This window comes from Ostrea edulis, chromosome 2 (assembly GCF_947568905.1).
Source record: "Ostrea edulis chromosome 2, xbOstEdul1.1, whole genome shotgun sequence".
NCBI classification, from domain to species: Eukaryota; Metazoa; Mollusca; class Bivalvia; order Ostreida; family Ostreidae; genus Ostrea; species Ostrea edulis.
In genome coordinates, this window is record NC_079165.1 from 25,846,801 (window position 1) to 25,865,751 (window position 18,951).

An 18,951-nucleotide genomic window follows, 5' to 3' on the forward strand; every position below is an offset into this window, starting at 1 on the left:
GTGTTGGGGATTTTCGTGTATCAAATCACTCGGGTGTAAACATCTCACCTTGACTGTATAAAATCCCTATGCATAAAAAACGGTGACGAAAACTTTTGTAAACTACTCGTTAGGATCCCGAAGTACAGGTAAACTGAGGAATAATACACAATCACATTTATCAGTACTGTTTATGTTCATGATATAAAAAAAAGATATAGCCGGAAATTTTCTTTTTAGATTTCCTACTTTCGTTTGACATTAACGGTCATTAAGTGTGTCTGTATTGATGTATACAATGACATAGCTTTGGAATTCTTTAATCATGTTCTGTGACATTCATGTAAACTAAATACTACGGACGAGCAATCAGGATATTTTTGTATGAGGTAAAGACTTTGAACAGATTTTGAAAGCAATTAATGATCATGTAAACGTTTGTATCTCTATTCGTCAAAATCACATTCAGACGGCATTCGATTTCCCGTTAAATTGAACTATTCACTTTTTCTTTAGAAATTCAAGGGATAATGGCAGAAACATGCGAGGACGGGAACATGTGTGCCATTTGCTGGGACGACTTCTTCCAGCCCAAAATTCTGCGATGTCGTCACACATTTTGCAAACCTTGTCTACACGGTTATATAAAGAAATCTGACAATTCCACAGAGATAAAGTGCCCAGTCTGTCGCCAGACACAAATCCTCGACGGGAAAGGCTTGAATGGTTTACTTGACAATTACTTTGTTCAGCTTCGCCCGCCTGAACAACCGGAACTGTTGTGCTGTAGTATATGCTATGAAGAGACCATTCTAAAGACATGTTCCCATTGTTCCGAAAAGCATTGTCCAAGTTGCAGAGAATCCCATAAACTAGCTTTGAAGTTAGCTGGAGAGAGTTACGAACACAGTTCTGACTCGGACGAAAATTCCACGGTAGATCTAGATCTGGATGATAGAGATGTAACAGATGAAGCAAACGTACCAATCAATCTTCTTTTTGCAGGTCAAGCAATACGGACGCAGTTTAATGTAAAACTCTTAACTGCTTTTAAAGTATCCTCTATGATGAATAGCGCTGAAGAAAATAGAAATCCTCCAATATACACAATATTTCCATTGGCGGATGATAGATATCTGGTGGTCCTTAACACTGGACCGGAAATCGTGGAATACAAACCAGATGGGACCGAAATAAACCGGTCTACATTCCAGTCCGGTATTGCTGACATCATAGAAACGCCGGACAAACGTCGACTGTTTGTGCATCCTGCTGATTGTTTACTTTTGGAGATCACCATTCGAGGAAGTATATCAATCTTTGCTCCCTGTAAAGGTTGTCGACCGATCTGTCTATCTTCATTTAAGGATGGACGTATAGTCGTGGCAGGTTTTGTCGAACGTCGTGTAAAGAAGGGGTCACCGGAAGGGGGAGAAGATGAGGAGGAAGAGGAGGAGGACGACAGAAAAGGAATGTTGCTTATCTATAACAAAGATGGAAAGTTAATGAAAGAAGTCATGGAGGGCACTGACGGACCAATTCTGCGGTTTCCAATGTGCACATCTGTCAGTCATTTCAATAACACTATATGTGTTGCTGATCAAGACTCAAAATGCGTGTCTATTTTTAGCGAAACGGGTGAGCTATTGACTCGTTATGACGCGGGGCAGAGTTTTAGACAATTTGGACTTTTTTGGAATCGTACAGAATTTGTTCCACTTTGCTTGTGTCACGATCCCGATGGAAATATTATCGTTGCTAATACAGTGGATGGTGTACTTCACGTTTTGCAACCAGATGGGAAATTTCTAGGCTATATTTTAACAAGAGATAGCGAACAATTTGGTCGTCCTTCAGGAATAATGATGGATGCCCACAATCGAATTTGGTTAGGTGATCGCCTTGATGGGAGAATTAGAATTTACGAAATTTCTAGCTACAAAAACTCTTTCCATCAACGAGACTCTTTCAATCATTTTGCTGATAGGTTCGTTGCATAAATAAATGTATATATATAATTCAATAAAAAAAAGCCGGAAAATATGCAGTTCCAAAATATATTTAAATCACTAGGGCTAGTGATTTAAATACATTTTGGAACTGCATATTTTCCTGCTTTTTTATTGAATTATTTTGACTGTGTGATATCAACTCTTTCTATCTGGATTACACACACACACACACACACACACACACACACACACACACACACACACACACATAATTTATTTATTATACAATGGTGCACTGTATGTAAGCATCAGTCATCTTCACGTGTTATAGTTAGTTATTTAAAAAAAGTTTTCTTTAAGCTGTGTTTATTTTCGTAGTACATTACGGTAATTTATATTTAAAGCTGACATGAATTAATAAATACGTACACCTTTCTCATCTTATCCGCCATATTTCTCTCAGGTAGCCTAATTTACTCTACCCGTATATACCCCAAATGTGATTGTCACACCTGAGTGATTTTTCTAGGTGGACTCGACCAGTGCATATCTCCGATAGTAATATATAAGGAATGAGAAACAAATAAAATAACATTTTAAAACATTATGCTTTGCTCAAAATTACAAAATATTGATTGTATACTAATGCAACATTCTGGAAGTTTAGATAAGGTAGACAAAAATACAACAACAAAAAACCAACTTTTCTTGCACACTTGCAAGTGAATGCAAGTATTTGCATTTTCTAATAAAATAAATGCGGATAAATCATTTGCCAATTACACACTGATAGAATGGAATAGGCAAAAAGCATAAAATATATTATTTATATCAATTCTTGTAAAATAAAGGTGCATACCATATGCATAATATGCAATGCACAAGGTATAATCGCCCAAAAAGTATCAAATATGGGCGTCTATTCAACAGGTATCGAAGATGTGCACTTACCGAAAATATTAGATTCTCTTTATTCTGATAAATCCATTAAACAAAATGATAAACTCCATTTGTATCTCGTTAGAATTTTACAACACGTTGTCATTCCATTATACAGACTGCGACACACTTCACCCGAACCAAACAGGGTGTCTTCAATCAGGGGAGATGTCAGAGTCGAAAATTTTTCCTGTATTGAATGCTTGTCTGGTCGAGGTTTTGCAGTTTATAGAAATCGGGAATCTAATATCTGGTTGGATATATTGCGTGCACAATTCAAAATTTCTCGATGACCATATACAAACTTGGATGCAAGGTGAAGATAACGAACAGTGATCAATCTCATAACTATATACTATACAACTACGGGAATAATGATCGATAATATACATCTGTGTGCAAATGCGTGTATTACATTTGCAATCCATAATAAACAGTTCATTACATAAAGACACATATGAAAGGAAATTTATAAACGAAAATATAGTTTTGCTGTCTCTTTTGGAACCACATAATTATTTACGGTCTCTGTATGTCCATATTCAGAGAGAGAGAGAGAGAGAGAGAGAGAGAGAGAGAGAGAGAGAGAGAGAGCGTCCTACTTCGATTTATAATATATCATTTCACAGAATGAAAGAAAATTGATCACTTTCATAAATGTAAGCTTACAAGCATTAAAAATTTCCAGCTATTTAAAAATTTGTGATTGACAATATATTGGAAACTTACAGGAGTTGATGCTTATAATTGAATTCATTACAAATTTTAAAAAAAGAATATTAGTTTGAACTGTGCATGTAGAAAATACTGACTTTGTATGTTAGAATAATGGGAAAAAAGTAAATTGTCAAAAAAAGTGGGAACAGCAGATCAGCCTTCCTGCCTACCCCAACCCCCTGTATACGTGCCTGAAACAACATATCAATTCGTGTTGAAAGAAAGGTGCATATCTACATTTCATTAAATTCCAAAGGAGCTCGAATTTATGTGTTCCCCTATTAATTATTTTGTATGCAAGATTTGTTCCCGAATTTAGAATCATGCTTTCAGTCAGAGCAGAAATGAATTCATTTTGAAGTCCATCTAGTTTGAATGCAAATGTTGTGTTCCTTCTTTTAATTTCATCAGACTCATTAGAAACCCCTCTCCCAAACTATGCAGCTTTGTTTTTATTGATATCTAAATCGGTATAAATGAATCCGGATATAAATCATATAATGTTTTTTCGTGATCATATAGATATATATACTAATAATGAAAAAAGAAAATGTTTATACTCTTGCCTTTTGTATATCCTATACTAATGCATTACAGTATATTGCCATTGTATCATATAAAATAAAACCTCAACACGAATTTTACTGATTTATGCATACTAACATCTTATCGAATACATTTGAATTTGAAATTTCTACGTACAGCGGTATGGCCATTGCGCCAGATCTACGAAATGAAAATATTTATGAATAAATTACACTCAAGTCTCAAAGTAATCATTATGGGCATGTTCCAGAAACGTTAAAACACACAAATGCTATAGTCCTGCAATGCATGCATGCGATTTTTCTGAATACATGTATTTATATATTCATGAATGAAGTTCCTACGCTTGAAAATATCTTGGTCTTTATGCATTTTGTTTTGTGATTTTGGTTTACCATTCCTTACACTGTGTAAATTAAGGAAAACCTGGTAAAGGTGCAATTCTACATGCACCATACAATTAGTATACATGCATGTGTTTCAAAGCAAAATGTACATGTAATAACCAGACATGTATCGTCATTTTTCATGGGGGGGGGGGGGTACAACAGGGGACAAAATGGAAAATTGGATTCTTCAAAATCTCTTGCCATTCAAAATAATGATTAAAAAAGATGAACGAAAACAGCAATAAAATGAAACAAAACACCCCCAAAAACCAAGATGTTTTATCCGATGTTCAAAGTTCTAATGTGGGGGTGAAGGGTTAAAGAGTCTTTTACATTGACTACCTCAATAATTTCCCCCTACACTTCATTTTCTTCAATCGTTGGGGGTGGGATGGGGTAGTTAGAGTCCTCTACTATGATTGCCTCATATCTTCATTTTCTTAATTGGTGGTGGTATGTGTCTTCTACTATTATATCAGAACTTTCAAGCTGGGGTAAGTGGGGGGGGGGGGGGGGGTTGTCACTCAATGTATCTTTTATTTGCATTGCAAACTAACAAAAAATGGATATTGTTATTAAAGATGGGTGACAGACACTCTTGTACTCTCCCCTTGATGTTTGATAACGACGCATAATATGATAAACTCGATTATTACATTTTGCATTAGTACAATTTGCGTCGAGTTCGACGCAGAATGTAATAACGCAAAATGGCATAGATATATAAGATCTATTGAGCGCCAAATTAGCATAAAATGAAGTAATTGAAAATAACATTATTTAAAAATATGTTTAATTTTTAATTATTGCGTGCTTTAAATGAATCAAATAAATCTGTATTATCAATTAATGAGAGCAATATTGAGTTATTAGTACTGTTCTCTTTTTATTGAATTAACGATATCATTTGTCTTAATAAGAGCACGATTATTACAAGGTCATCGGTTCTCTCTCTCTTTCATGCACAATACAGGGTAAATATTATACTCTGATACTTCCCCTGATTGAAGATAGCTGATCGGCACGGGCTAAGTGTGTCGCAGTCTGTACGATGGACAATGTTGTTTACTGTTGGAATGCAAATGGAGTTTATCGTTTTGTTTCATGGATTATGCAAATAAAGGGAGTTTTACTACTACTTAGAGTATTTTCGACAAGTGTACACGTACATCTGCGGTCCTTTACAGATATTACTAGTAGACCCAGGTAAATAGTCGTCCGCATTCGATGCGTTTTCATGGCGAGCATACATGCCATTTTTATAAATACAGTAGTATTTATGTCTTTGCCTTTTACTTGAAGTAATTGTGAATGGTATAGATTGTATACTCTTTGCTTATTCCATTTTATCAATAGATAAAAGATGAAATATTTGTCCGCATTTTTGTATAGTTTTGACATATTTACTGCAAATGTACGCACGTTCACGTAAAGAAAAGGCATTCTATATATATTTATCCAAATATATATATTTAGAATGATTTACTACTGTACGATATGTTTATTATAATTTTGAGCACTTCGTGGTGTTCCAAAACGTGATTTCATTTCTTCTTGATGTCCTATAAATTAGTATCGGAGATGTACGTGTTACCTGTCGAAGCTACCCGAACAGGTAAATCGAAGACACTGATGTGAAGTGAAGCGTAGCAAAGCTCGTCCCCTTATATACACCATGCAAACCCTGGTAATATAACAATAGAATATCCAACTAATATGGCGGATTAGCAGAGAAATATGGCGGACATATAGAATTATACTATATTTATTAATTCATGTCAGCTTTAACTGCTCTCAGTATAAATTGGAAAATCGGGTGTTCAAATAAACGAGATTATTGAGAGTTATTTTTCACATTTAGCGGGCATCAAAGATCACTGAGCCGAGTTCAGTAACCCCTTTAATATATTGCTATGATAATTTTAATACTAGTTCATTTTTTATTCCTGTTCCCCAAAAAACATTAGTACATCATTGTTCTCGTGTATTGTTCCATAAATCACGTAATTCATCATTCCAAAAAGGCTTTTTATTTTTCAGACGTTTACTTGAGTTTTTGTGTACAATCTTTGGGATAGTTTCCATTTGCTGGGATAACTCATGAAAGCAGTTGTAACTAATAAATCAACATGGACTATGCCTGATAGGGCTTTGCAAAGACTTTGTGTTGTTTTTAGTATTTATTTTGATGCAGAGTATATCTACTGCTTCTGATGATGGCTAATTATAGAGAAAAGTTAATGATCCTAATCACACACGATATAATAAATGTATGCAATTTTAAGACTTTTACCATTATCCTTTCTACAAACATTTAGCACAATACAATGCAAAGTATGATTTATATTGTTAATGCATTTTCATCTCTCGAAGATACTCGCGTGCTAGAAAATAAATCATGTTCTCTAATGCACTAGGTGTTTTTGGAATAAAAAAAACCACATTAGAAAGCTTTCAGTGAAAGGTAAACCCCAACGAATAACAATAAAATGCTTTGTATTCGACATCAGATTTCAAGAAATGGCCCGGAACTGGTCAGAAATGTTATGGATTCGTTACACAAAAAATTAATGAAAATTCAGATCATTTAAGATGAAATTTTACCGCTAATTTTAGATTAGATTAGTTATTTGTGTTGGTTTACTTTTAGCGGTCAGGGTCAGAGAAGTGAGGGTTCTTTAACGTGAACTGCCGCGGCACAGGCTCTCAGTTCTTATGACCCGTGATTCTCACTTCATTCGATGAAGAGCGTTTGGCGAAGGAGCTATCACTACCTATGTTTAAGACATTGTTTGAATTTTCTAAAGCAGCTAACGATTGAAATGCCTCTGTAATTATTGACATCATTAATATAATCTTTTTTATATAAAGGAACAATACAACTTTTTGTCCATACCTCAGGATATAAACTAGACTATAATATTTTATTAAACAGCTTGTATAATATAGGCATCAAAATATCTTCACAAACAATAAAAACTTCTTTCACTATAAAGTCCTCACTACAACGTTTGTTTAATTTCAACTTTCCAATTGATTTTTAGCTCACCTGAGTTGAAAGCTCAAGTGAGCTTTTCTGATCGTCTGTTGTCCGTTGTCTCTCCGTCTGTCTGTAAACTTTTTACATTTCGAATTCTTCCCCAGAACCCCTGGGTCAATTTCAACCAAACTTGGCCAAAAACATTCTTGGGTGAAAGACTATCAAGTTTGTTCAAATGAAGGGCCATGTCCCTTTCAAAGGGGAGATAATCACAAAAGTTGAAAAATAGGGTAGGGTCATTTAAAAATCTTTTTCTCAAGAACCTCTGGGCCAGAAAAGCTGAAATTTATATGAAAGCTTCCTGACATAGTGTAGATTCAAGCTTGTTCAAATCATGTCCCCCGAGGATAGGATGGGGCCACAATAAGGGATTAAAGTTTTACATACAAATATATAGGAAAGATCTTTAAAAATCTTCTCAAGAACCACTGAGCCAGAAAAGCTGAGATTTACATGAAAGATTCCTGACATAGTGCAGATTCAAGTTTATTAAAATCATGTCCCCCGTGGGTAGGATGGGGCGACAATAGGGATCAAAGTTTTGCATGCGAATATATCGGAAAAATCTTTAAATTTGATCCAAGATGACCGATGTGGCCCATTGGCCTCAAGTTTAATTTAATTACATGTGATTTCTTTGTCCAATTCATCATACACAACTTCATTATCATGTGCAGCGCTAGTGTTATTCATATTGTTTTAGATAAGGTCCTTGAAGTGTGTGTAGAAATCTACATTAGTTACTACTATCGTCTAATGTATATGCTGGTTTTTGTTGGTTTCTTTTTTATGTAAACTTGTCTTATACCTCTCCTCATGTATGTCCATCCTCTAATATTCACTCCACTTTTCATACTGTATACATCTTTTTTGTTTATACTTTGTAATTGAATATGTATTATGCTGATGAGGCGTAAGGCTTAAAGCCAATAAACAATACAATACAATACTATTTAAACGTTTGCTTTTTCTTTTTGAAAATAAACTATAAAAATGCTTTGGATTTACTTACTGCCATAGAAAAGACCTGTCCTAAATCCCAGGCACCCGTTGGTATATATGGTCAACTGATCTCAAATATAAGTAGATTTTTTTCCCAAAATGTCATGATCACTGACGGGAATGAGTGAAGAATCGCTCAATTAATTTTGAGAATGTAGATACTGGCAGTGTAGGGGCTAAGTGCGTGTGTAAATATAACCATGTGCTTCTAAACTGGATTTTCACATCGAGTCTACTGAATCTAAAGGGGTGTGAAGTTGGAATGTTAGTCCATTCTGTGAGAGAAAGAACTGATCGAGGTCCGTAGGGCCGAGATCAGTTCTTTCTCTCACAGAATGGACAGTTTGAAGCTTATATCCTACTTAAAACATTACATCTTTTGTTCTAAGAATGGACAGTCTCAGGTAAACCCATTGACAATGATAATTATGAATAAAGCTATTTTGAATAGTCTGACAATATAACCAGTCTTGCGTAGAATTCTGTTTCTTTTGTTCACCTATTGGACGGTGTCAGGTGAGTAGTCTCTATAGTATTGAGCCATATCAACTTGTCTTCCTCTGATGGGGAGAGCATTTTCATTGCACAGTCAAAATTGAAGGATTTTAGTGAAAGTATTGCAAATATTCTGGATATGGAGGGTGAAAAAGTTATGAAGCCAAATTTTGATCTGAAAAACATTGTGTTTGCGAATATTTGGATGAGGAAATAACTAATACCAGCCAAAAGAACCCAATACACCTATCTCGTGAAATGAAATTATTCATGAAAGCGAAAATAATAATTCAGAATTAGGATATGCTAATAAAGAAAACATAAAAAAGCGTTATGAAGAAGTTTCGAAATGTGCCTCTGAATCCAGCGAAATTCAAATACAGTATGGAAATATGTCTTTCAAATTTAAGTTTTGATGCGATATAGTAATGGCCATTGGAATTAAAAAATTGTGAATTTTACGAGTTGAAGCAGAGAATTCTACTAAAGGGAAATATCATTTTTAAGTGTTTCAGTGATTTTTCCGATATCTGTGTTGATTCTTACTTTGTAGGGAATTTAAAATTAAATTTGTATCTCTTTGACAAATGTATTGTCTTTCTCTTATTTTCAGCCAACCTGTAGATGTCTAATAAGTTATTGGGTTTACCTGTAGGTGTCCAATAAGTTGAAAATTACTGTCCATTATTTTTAAGAACGGACAGTATCTGTCCATTCTTAAAAATAATGGACAGCAATTGTCAACTTATTGGACACCTACAGGTAACCTTTTCACTACAAGTGGACTTTCTTCTATATAAAAGCCTAAAAAGACAAAGGATTGCGTAACAAAAACGTTTTAATACTTGTAACTGTCCATTCTGTAAAGACTGTTTAATGTTTTTATATATTGGATAACTTTGTCTTATGGATGGACGGTTTCCCCTTGTAACTGAACACTTTTGAGTCCAATATGTCTGATACATGTAATTGATGCAAAAACGTGACATGAATTAATAAATATAGTATAATTCTATATGTCCGCCATATTTCTCTGCTAATCCGCCATATTAGTTGGATATTCTATTGTTATATGTATCAGGGTTCGCATGGTATATAAGGGGACGAGTTTTGCTACGCTTCACTTCACATCAGTGTCTTCGATTTTCCTGTTCGGGTAGCTTCGACAGGTAACACGTACATCTCCGATACTAATTTAAAGGACATCAAGAAGAAATGAAATCACGTTTTGGAACGCCACGCAGTGCTTATCGTATAGTAGTAAATCATTCTAAAAGCTTTGGATAAATATATATAAAATACCTTTTCTTTACGTGAATGTGCGTACATTTGCAGTAAATATGTCAAAATTATACAAAAGCGCGGAGAAATATTTCATCTATTATCTATTGATAAAATGGAATAAGCAAAGGGTATACAATCTATATCATTCACAATTACGTAAGGGTTAATAATAAACAAATCCAGCCCTCTGTTTCTTCATGACATCATTGCATTTAAAGGTCACTCTTACAGTTTAAGATACACAAACACTGCCATTGTGCCCAGTGTCAGGACAACCAGGTATGGGTTGCAATCCTTTAGGTACAGTGCTCCTAAGATCTGGAACTCTTTGCCAAATGAAGCTCGGCATCTTACCACCTTAAATCAATTTAAAAGTTTTATTTCCACTTGGTCTGGCCCCACATGTAAGTGTAAATCATGCAGATCTTAGGTCCATTTGTATATGGCTTTATATGTTGCTTCTGTTCTTTTTATCTATGCAGCGTTTATGTGTGTGTCTGCATGGCTCAATATACCTTTCTTTTCTATTTTTACTTTTATTATTTATTTTTTAGTAAATTCCATCAGCAATGAAATTTTAAATATTTACATGATTAATTTACTACCATCATTTATTTTAATTATATTTAAATTATTTTCAAAAACTCTTATACTATACAGCTTTTACTTGAAACAGCAAACATAGCTAATTGGTTTGAAATTTAATGATGCTTTTTATACATATACTCTTGCTTGTAGTATTTTATTTCTTCCTCGTAGTCTTATGCTTTCGTATCTGTATATTCTTTCATGAAAGTTTTCTTTTATTTTGTATTCTTTTGTTAATCTGTGATATGTCTGTGTATATGTGTACATGCATGCTATGTGTCTTTGTCCTTGATATACTTGAATGTGATAGTTGGTTAAAAAGCTCTACAGAGCTTGTGTTTGACATGTTGAATGTATATAGTGCCGACTTTAAATAAAATTTACTTTACTTTACTTTACTGCACGAGTATCGCTCCATTCCTTAAAAGTAATGGACCGAGGCCCCGAAGGGGTCGAGGTCCATTGCTTTTAAAGATGTATGACCCGATGTTCATGTATTATTTTTGTACATAATTACTTTAAAGCAGATTAATTACTTTATAAAGTTATTAACTTTCCCTTAATTACATGCTTGAAAACATCTGCATGTAAAAGAAAAGAGTGCGAATATTATTTAGAAAGTAAATATAGTGGCTACATATATAAAACATCCCATAATAGACGTCTATAAATAGACCCACACGCGTCAGGGGAATCCCAACATGATGTATTAACTCATGTTACGGGGTTGCAAACCGGTTCTAATGACCACACAGACCATCCGTTACAGGTTATGAGTTTATTGAAGAAATAAATGTATTTCTGACATGTAAATAGCAGCTCTGAAACATAACAAACAATTATAAGCATACACAATCACACACCACATAAAATATACAAATACTAGGGAAATAATTTTAATACAATGAACACAAAATTACTCATCCATTATTTTGTGTAAAGTTTAAGAAAAATTATAAAATAACATTTAAATCTCAAAATGAGGCTCTTTACCCATAATGCATTTAGATATAATAAATCTTATCATTTATGACATTTATGCAAACTAAATGGTAAAGTACACATCGAACACACACAAAAGAAATTATATGACAAATACAAGTTAGACATCACAGAAATACATACAAAACAATGATCTTACCAGATATATGGTACCAGAGCCAAAATATCAAAAATAGGAAGATAATTGATTTTCAAGGAACCTGTATAAAATATTAATTCTATTTTACTCCTTTGTTAAATATGAAATAAAGTACATAATTTCATTTCTTTCATTCATTAACACATTCACACTAATTAATATGTTAAGATTCATTTTCTTACCTCAAGTCAGAAAAAAACGATGTCAAAAGATATGCAAAGAAAACCACCCTTCAACACTCTGCTAGTGAATACAACTGACTATCTAAAAATCCAACAGAACTCACACAACCCATGACATATAACCTTTGACACTAAGCCTAGCCAACCAAAATGAACTAAATAGACCATGAACAACAACTGCATGCATGGTTTAATCATAAGGAAAGCCATTAAGGTCATAATTACATTACTACAGGATATGGGGCTCACGGCGGGTGTGGCCGGTCAGCAGGGGATGCTTACTCCTCCTAGGCACCTGATCCCACCTCTGGTGTGTCCAGGGGTCCGTGTTTGCCCAACTATCTATTTTGTATTGCTTGTAGGAGTTATGAGATTGATCACTGTTCGTTATCTTCACCTTATATCTAAATAGAGAAATATGGAAGACCATTATAGAACCCAATAAAAGTTTATGTTTTGCAACTTACATATTTTATTTACACTAAAAATAAAATAAATTATTGATATTAATTCACCCTACTACACGCAAATGTCTAGTTTTAAGGCTGAGAGAGCGAAAAACAACGACTTACTAAGAGGTATTTGACATTTTTATTTCTATTAAACTTATGGTACGGTACTGTTATAACAAAATACACAGCTTTACACAGATAAGACCACCGATGATCTGAAAGTTTGAACTGGTCACGTGACTGTCACTTGAAATGGCAGAGTGACGCGGTTATTTGAAAACATCAATTTAATACTCAAATTATTTGAGTTAAAACAGGTGAAATAATTTATGGTGTGTCGTACAGTCTCATAACTACATACGTGCGATGATTTTAATAGCGTTTTTACGAGATGGAAAAAAATATTGCAATTCGGACCATACAGCTTTAAGGAATGGAGTGATACGAGTACATTGACCCACTTAAAATCCACCTTTGCTGGGCCCAAATAAAAACTAAACTTTGTGCATTTTAATCATGTCTTACGTTTTTCATTCTTTTGTTGCATGCATTTATATCTACTTGTATAAAGGTTGACCTACTTTCCGAACACTCCATTCCTGAAAAATAATGGAGTGTTCGAACAAAAGAATGACATCATAGGTGGATTTAATTCAAGTAAAAGGAAAATACATAAATACTACTGTACTTATAAACATGACATGTATGCTCGCCATGAAAACGCATCGAATGCGGACGACTATTTACCTGGGTCTACTCGTAATATCTGTAAAGGACCGCAGATGTACGTGTACACTTGTCGAAAATACTCTAAGTAGTAGTAAAACTCCCTTTATTTGCATAATCCATGAAACAAAACGATAAACTCCATTTGCATTCCAACGGTAAATACCATTGTTAATTGTACAGACTGCGACACACTTAGCCCGTGCCGATCAGCTATCTTCAATCAGGGGAATTATCAGAGTATAATATTTACCCTGAGAGAGAGAGAGAGAGAGAGAGAGAGAGAGAGAGAGAGAACCGATGATCTTGTAATAATCGTGCTCTTATTAAGTCAATGATATCGTTAATTCAATAAAAGAGAACAGTACTAGTAACTCAATATTGCTCTCATTAATTGATAATACAGACTTATTTGATTCATTTAAAGTACGCAATAATTAAGAATTAAATATATCTTTAAATAATGTTAATTTCAATTACTTCATTTTATGCTAATTCGGCGCTCAATAGAACTTATATCTCTATGCCAATTTGCGTTATTACATTCTGCGTTGAACTCGACGCAAATTGTACTAATGCAAAGTGTAATAGCCGAGTTTATCATATTATGCGTCGCTATCAAGCACATAGAATCAAGGGGAGGGGACAAGAGTGTCTGTCCCCCACCTTTAATAACAATATCCATTTTTTGTTATTTTGTAATGCAAATAAAAGATATATTGGGTGACAACCCCTCCCCCCACTTGACCCCAGCTTGAAAGTTCTGATATAATAGTAGAAGACACACACCGCCACCAATTAAGAAAATGAAGATATGAGGCGCTCATAGTAGAGGACTCTAATCACCCATTCCCACCCCCCAACGATTGAAGTAAATGAAGTGTAGGGGGAAATTATTGAGGCAGTCAAAGTAAAAGACTCTTTAACCCTTCACCCCCACATTAGGACTTTGAATGTCGGATAAAACATCTTGGTTTGTTTGGGTGTTTTGTTTTATTTTATTGCTGGTTTCGTTCATCTTTTCTAATTATTATTTTGAATGGCAAGAAATTTTGAAGAATCCAATTTTCCACCCCCACCCCTTATTGTACCCCCCCCCCCCCATGAAAAATGACGATACATGTCTGGTTATTACATGTACATTTTGCTTTGCAACACATGCATGTATACTAATTGTATGGTGTAGAATTGTACCCTTTACCAACTTTTCCTTAATTTACACAGTGTAAGGAATGGTAAACCAAACTCACAAAACAAAATGCATAAAGACCAAGATATTTTCAAGGGTAGGAACTTCATTCACAAATACATAAATATATGCATTCAGAAAAATCGCATGCATGTATTGGAGGACTATAGCATATGCGTGCTTTAACGTTTCTGTAACATGTCATAATGATTAATTTTAGGCTTGAGTGTAATTTATTCATAAATATTTTCATTTCGTAGATCTGGCCCAATGGCCATACCGCTGAACGTCGAAATTTCAAATTCAAATGTATTCGACAAGATGTTAGTTTTAATAAATCAGTAAAATTCGTGTTGACGTTTTATTTGATATGATACAATGTCAATATACTGTAATGCATTAGTAGGATATGCAAAAGGCAAGAGTATAAACATTTTCTTTTTTCATTATCAGTATCAATATCCATATGGTCACGAAAAACCATTATATAATTCATATCCGGATTCATTTATACCGATTTAGATATCAATAAAAACAAAGCTGCATAGTTTGGGTGAGGGGGTTCTAATGAGTCTGATGAAATTAAAAGAAAGAACCCAACATTTGCATTCAAACTAAATGTACTTCAAAATGAATTCATTTCTGCTCTGACTGAAAGCATGATTCTAAATTCGGGAACGAATCTTGCATACAAAATAATTAATAGGGGAACACATAAATTCGAGCTCCTTTGGAATTTAATGAAATGTAGATATGCATCTTTCTTTCAACACGAATTGATATGTTGTTTCAGGCACGTATACAGGGGGTTGGGGTGGGCAGGAAGGCTGGTCTGCTTTCCCCACTTTTTTGACAATTTACTTTTTTTTCTCGTTATTCTAACATACAAAGTCAGTATTTTCTACATGCACAGTTCAAACTAATATTTTTTTTAAAATTTGTAATGAATTCAATTATAAGCATCAACTCCTGTAAGTTTCCAATATATTGTCAATCACAAATTTTTAAATAGCTGGAAATATTTAATGCTTGTAAGCTTACATTTATATAAGTGATCAATTTTCGTTCCTTCTGTGAAATGATATACTATACATCGAAGTAGGACGGTCGCTCTCTCTCTCTCTCTGTTCAATCAATGCATATGGACATACAGAGACCGTAAATAATTATGTGGTTCCAAAAGAGACAACAAAACTATATTTTCGTTTATACATTTCCTTTGATATGTGTGTTTGTGTAATCAACTGTTTATTATGGATTGCAAATGTAATACACGCATTTTCACACAGATATATATTTTCGATCATTATTCCCTTATTTGTATATCCAAGTTTGTATATGATCATCGAGATATTTCGAATTGTGCACGCAATATATCCAACCAGATATTAGATTCCTGATTTCTATAAACTGCAAAATCTCGACCAGACAAGCATTCAATGCAGGAAACAATTTCGACTCTGACATCTCCCCTGATTGAAGACACCTTGTTTGGCACGGGTGAAGTGTGTCGCAGTCTGTATAATGGAATGACAACCTGTTGTAAAGTTCTAACGAGATGCAAATGCATGGAGTTTATCATTTTGTTTAGTGGATTTATCAGAATAAAGAGAATCTAATATTTTCGGTAAGTGCACATCTTCGATACCTGTTGAATAGACGCTCGTATTTGATACGGGTTTTTTGGGCGAATATACCGTGCGCATTACATATTATGCATATGGCATGCACCTTTATTTTGGAAGAATTTATATAAATAATATATTTTATGCTCTTTGCTTATTCCATTCTTTCAGTAAACTATGTAATTGGCATATTATTTCTCCGCATTTATTGCATAAGAAACTGCAAATACTTGGATGCACTTGCAAGTATGCAAGAAAAGCTTTTTTTGTTGCATTTTTGTCTAACTTATCTAAATTTCCAGAATGTTGCATTGGTATAGAATAAATATTTTGTAATTTTGAGCAAAGCATGATGTTTTAAAATGTTATTTTATTTGTTTCTCATTCCCTATATATTACTATCGGAGATATGCACTGGTCGAGTCCACCTAGAAAAATCACTCAGGTGTGACAATCACATTTGGGGTATATACGGATAGAGTAAATTAGGCTACCTGAGAGAAATATGGCGGATAAGATGAGAAAGGTGTACGTATTTGTTAATTCATGTCAGCTTTAATACACATATCATGATCAATCGAACATAATATAGGTACGACGATTTGCCGTAAAACACACACGTTGCTTTTCATGTACATATACAGGTATGTTAATTTCTGTATCCGTGTAACCTTTTAAAAGTAACTGGGACTGCTATTTTGGACTACACCTAGACGTCTGGTGAAATATACTTTAACTCAGAGACAGTTATGTAGAATTATACTTTACAGTTCGCCATAAGCCATATACTATTGTGAGGGTTTCCTGATCAAAACTTGTCTGTCGTTGTGGTATTGTTAACCAGTGTCATCGCCGACTTTTCAAATTTTCTGGTTCTTTTCCAGAACCATTCGGCCAACATTAACCAAACTTGCTACAGCCTATCCTCAATGCAGTCATCCTTGCGTAGGTGGAGTTTCAGTTTTTGTCGGTTTTCACTCAAAAGTGACATTTTAATCTTAAACTTATAGCTTTCCTATTCCTATTTTCACAAATCTTTTTTCTTTGTTACAAGATACATTGTATCATGAATTATCCAAAATATGAAACAAAACAAACAATTTCAATTGAAGCGTACATTATCATTGAAATTTTCAATTTTCGACGATGTTTTATCAGTAAATGATGTTTTAACCTTAAAATAACAGCTTTCCCTTCAAAATGTTTTCTAAACTTGTCACATCTGTGAAAAGATACATATACGTTAGTTTATCCAAATATGATACAAATCAAGCTTCAAATTAGAATTTCCCATTTTTGACTATTTTTCATCAAGAAAATGATGTTTTAGCCTCAAAATAACAAATTTCCCTTCAATATATTTTTCTAAACGTGTTATATCTGTTCTGGTAAGGATACATCAATGTATCCAAAGTATGTTAGATATCAAAGAGTTTCCACTGGAAGATATTTTTATTGGAATTTCCAATTTATGATGATTTTTCACCAACAAATGGTGTTTTTGCCTCAAAAGAACACGTATCCTTTCAATATTTTTCTCTGAACTTGTCATATCTGTTTAATTATACATTAATCCATCGAAATATGATACAAATAAAAACATCTCTATAGAAACAGAGATTTTAATAGAAATTTCCAATTTTTGAGGAATTTTGATCAAGGAATGGTGTTTTAGCCCAAATAGCAGTTTTTCCCTCAATATATTTTTCTAAATCTTTTATATGTGTTTAAAGATATATCTAACTAACAATGAAAAGAAACCTTTTGTTGCAATTAGTCCCCATTTCCAAGAAAAATTCCATATTTCTACTGAACCATAGATGGCTCACGGCGGATGTGACAGGTGAACAGGGGATGCTTACTCCTCATAGGCCCATATGCATCTGATACCACCTCTGGTGGGCCCAAGAATCCGATTTTGACCAACTCATGAGATTGATGACTGTTAGTTATCTTCAGGTTTTCAATAATCAGTAGATTTCCTCGATTAAAAAAAATAACAGAACATGCTCTTGCATATAAAATCAGTTGAGATACGTTAACACCAAATACAGGTGAAAAATATTGTTACTGCTCCCTCATGGGCTTTTTCGTTTTTCATAAAAAATATTTGTTTGTTCTGGATGAAGTAATTGTACTAAAATATACTAACAATTAAAAATGATTCATTAATATCTCAGATAACTTTTCATCAATCAAAATGTCCGCTACCTCATGGCTTATTAACTTCAAAGTAAAAATATATTAATAACAAACTTGAGTACTCGAAGCAAGACAAAACTATGCTGTGAGTGTCTATGACAAGATGACATTGGGTAATTATCATAAGATATATGTTCTCGTTCTTCATGTCATACATGTATAATCTCATGGGGATTCGGGTTAGAATAGGTCCTCATAACCCCTTTGCTTGTCGTAAGAGGCGACTAAAATAATGGGGCGGTCCTTCGGATGAGACCGCAAAAAATTGAGGTCCCGTGTCACAGCAGGTGTGGCACGATAAAGACCCCTTCCTGCTCAATGGCCATAAGAGCCAAGCATAGGCCTAAATTTTGCAGCCCTTCACCGGCAGTGGTGACGTCTCCAAATGAGTGAAATATTCTCGAGAGGGACGTTAAACAATATTCATTCAATCAATCAATGATATATGTTTGTTACTTTCGTGTTTATGTTAAATTCAAATATCAACTTTACCGATGTTTTTT

General features: G+C 34.1%; 1 protein-coding gene across 4 annotated transcripts; it reads left to right on the forward strand.

Annotated features, from left to right (window-relative positions):
• The first annotated feature begins 10 nt into the window (after positions 1–10).
• Positions 11–8,514, forward strand: LOC125679444 (uncharacterized). Of its 4 annotated transcripts, none has more exons than XM_056156512.1 (3): positions 11–128; positions 496–1,966; positions 6,563–8,514. In XM_056156512.1, the coding sequence occupies exons 2-3, from the start codon at positions 510–512 to the stop codon at positions 6,624–6,626; spliced, it is 1,521 nt and encodes a 506-aa protein (XP_056012487.1). In that variant the 5' UTR covers positions 11–128; positions 496–509; the 3' UTR covers positions 6,627–8,514. The 4 variants fall into 4 exon arrangements, with proteins under 4 accessions (XP_056012487.1, XP_048774629.2, XP_056012486.1 ...); XM_048918672.2 differs by lacking the exon at positions 6,563–8,514 and adding an exon at positions 2,989–4,223; XM_056156511.1 differs by lacking the exon at positions 11–128 and adding an exon at positions 229–368.
• Positions 8,515–18,951: the final 10,437 nt, after the last annotated feature.

Bases quoted from the DNA above. Each gene is read 5' to 3' on its own strand.
- LOC125679444 (XM_048918672.2), top strand. From the start codon at position 510: ATGGCAGAAACATGCGAGGACGGGAACATGTGTGCCATTTGCTGGGAC. The intron at 1,967-2,988 runs GTTCGTTGCATA...TCCATTATACAG, and splicing joins TTCAATCATTTTGCTGATAG to ACTGCGACACACTTCACCCG.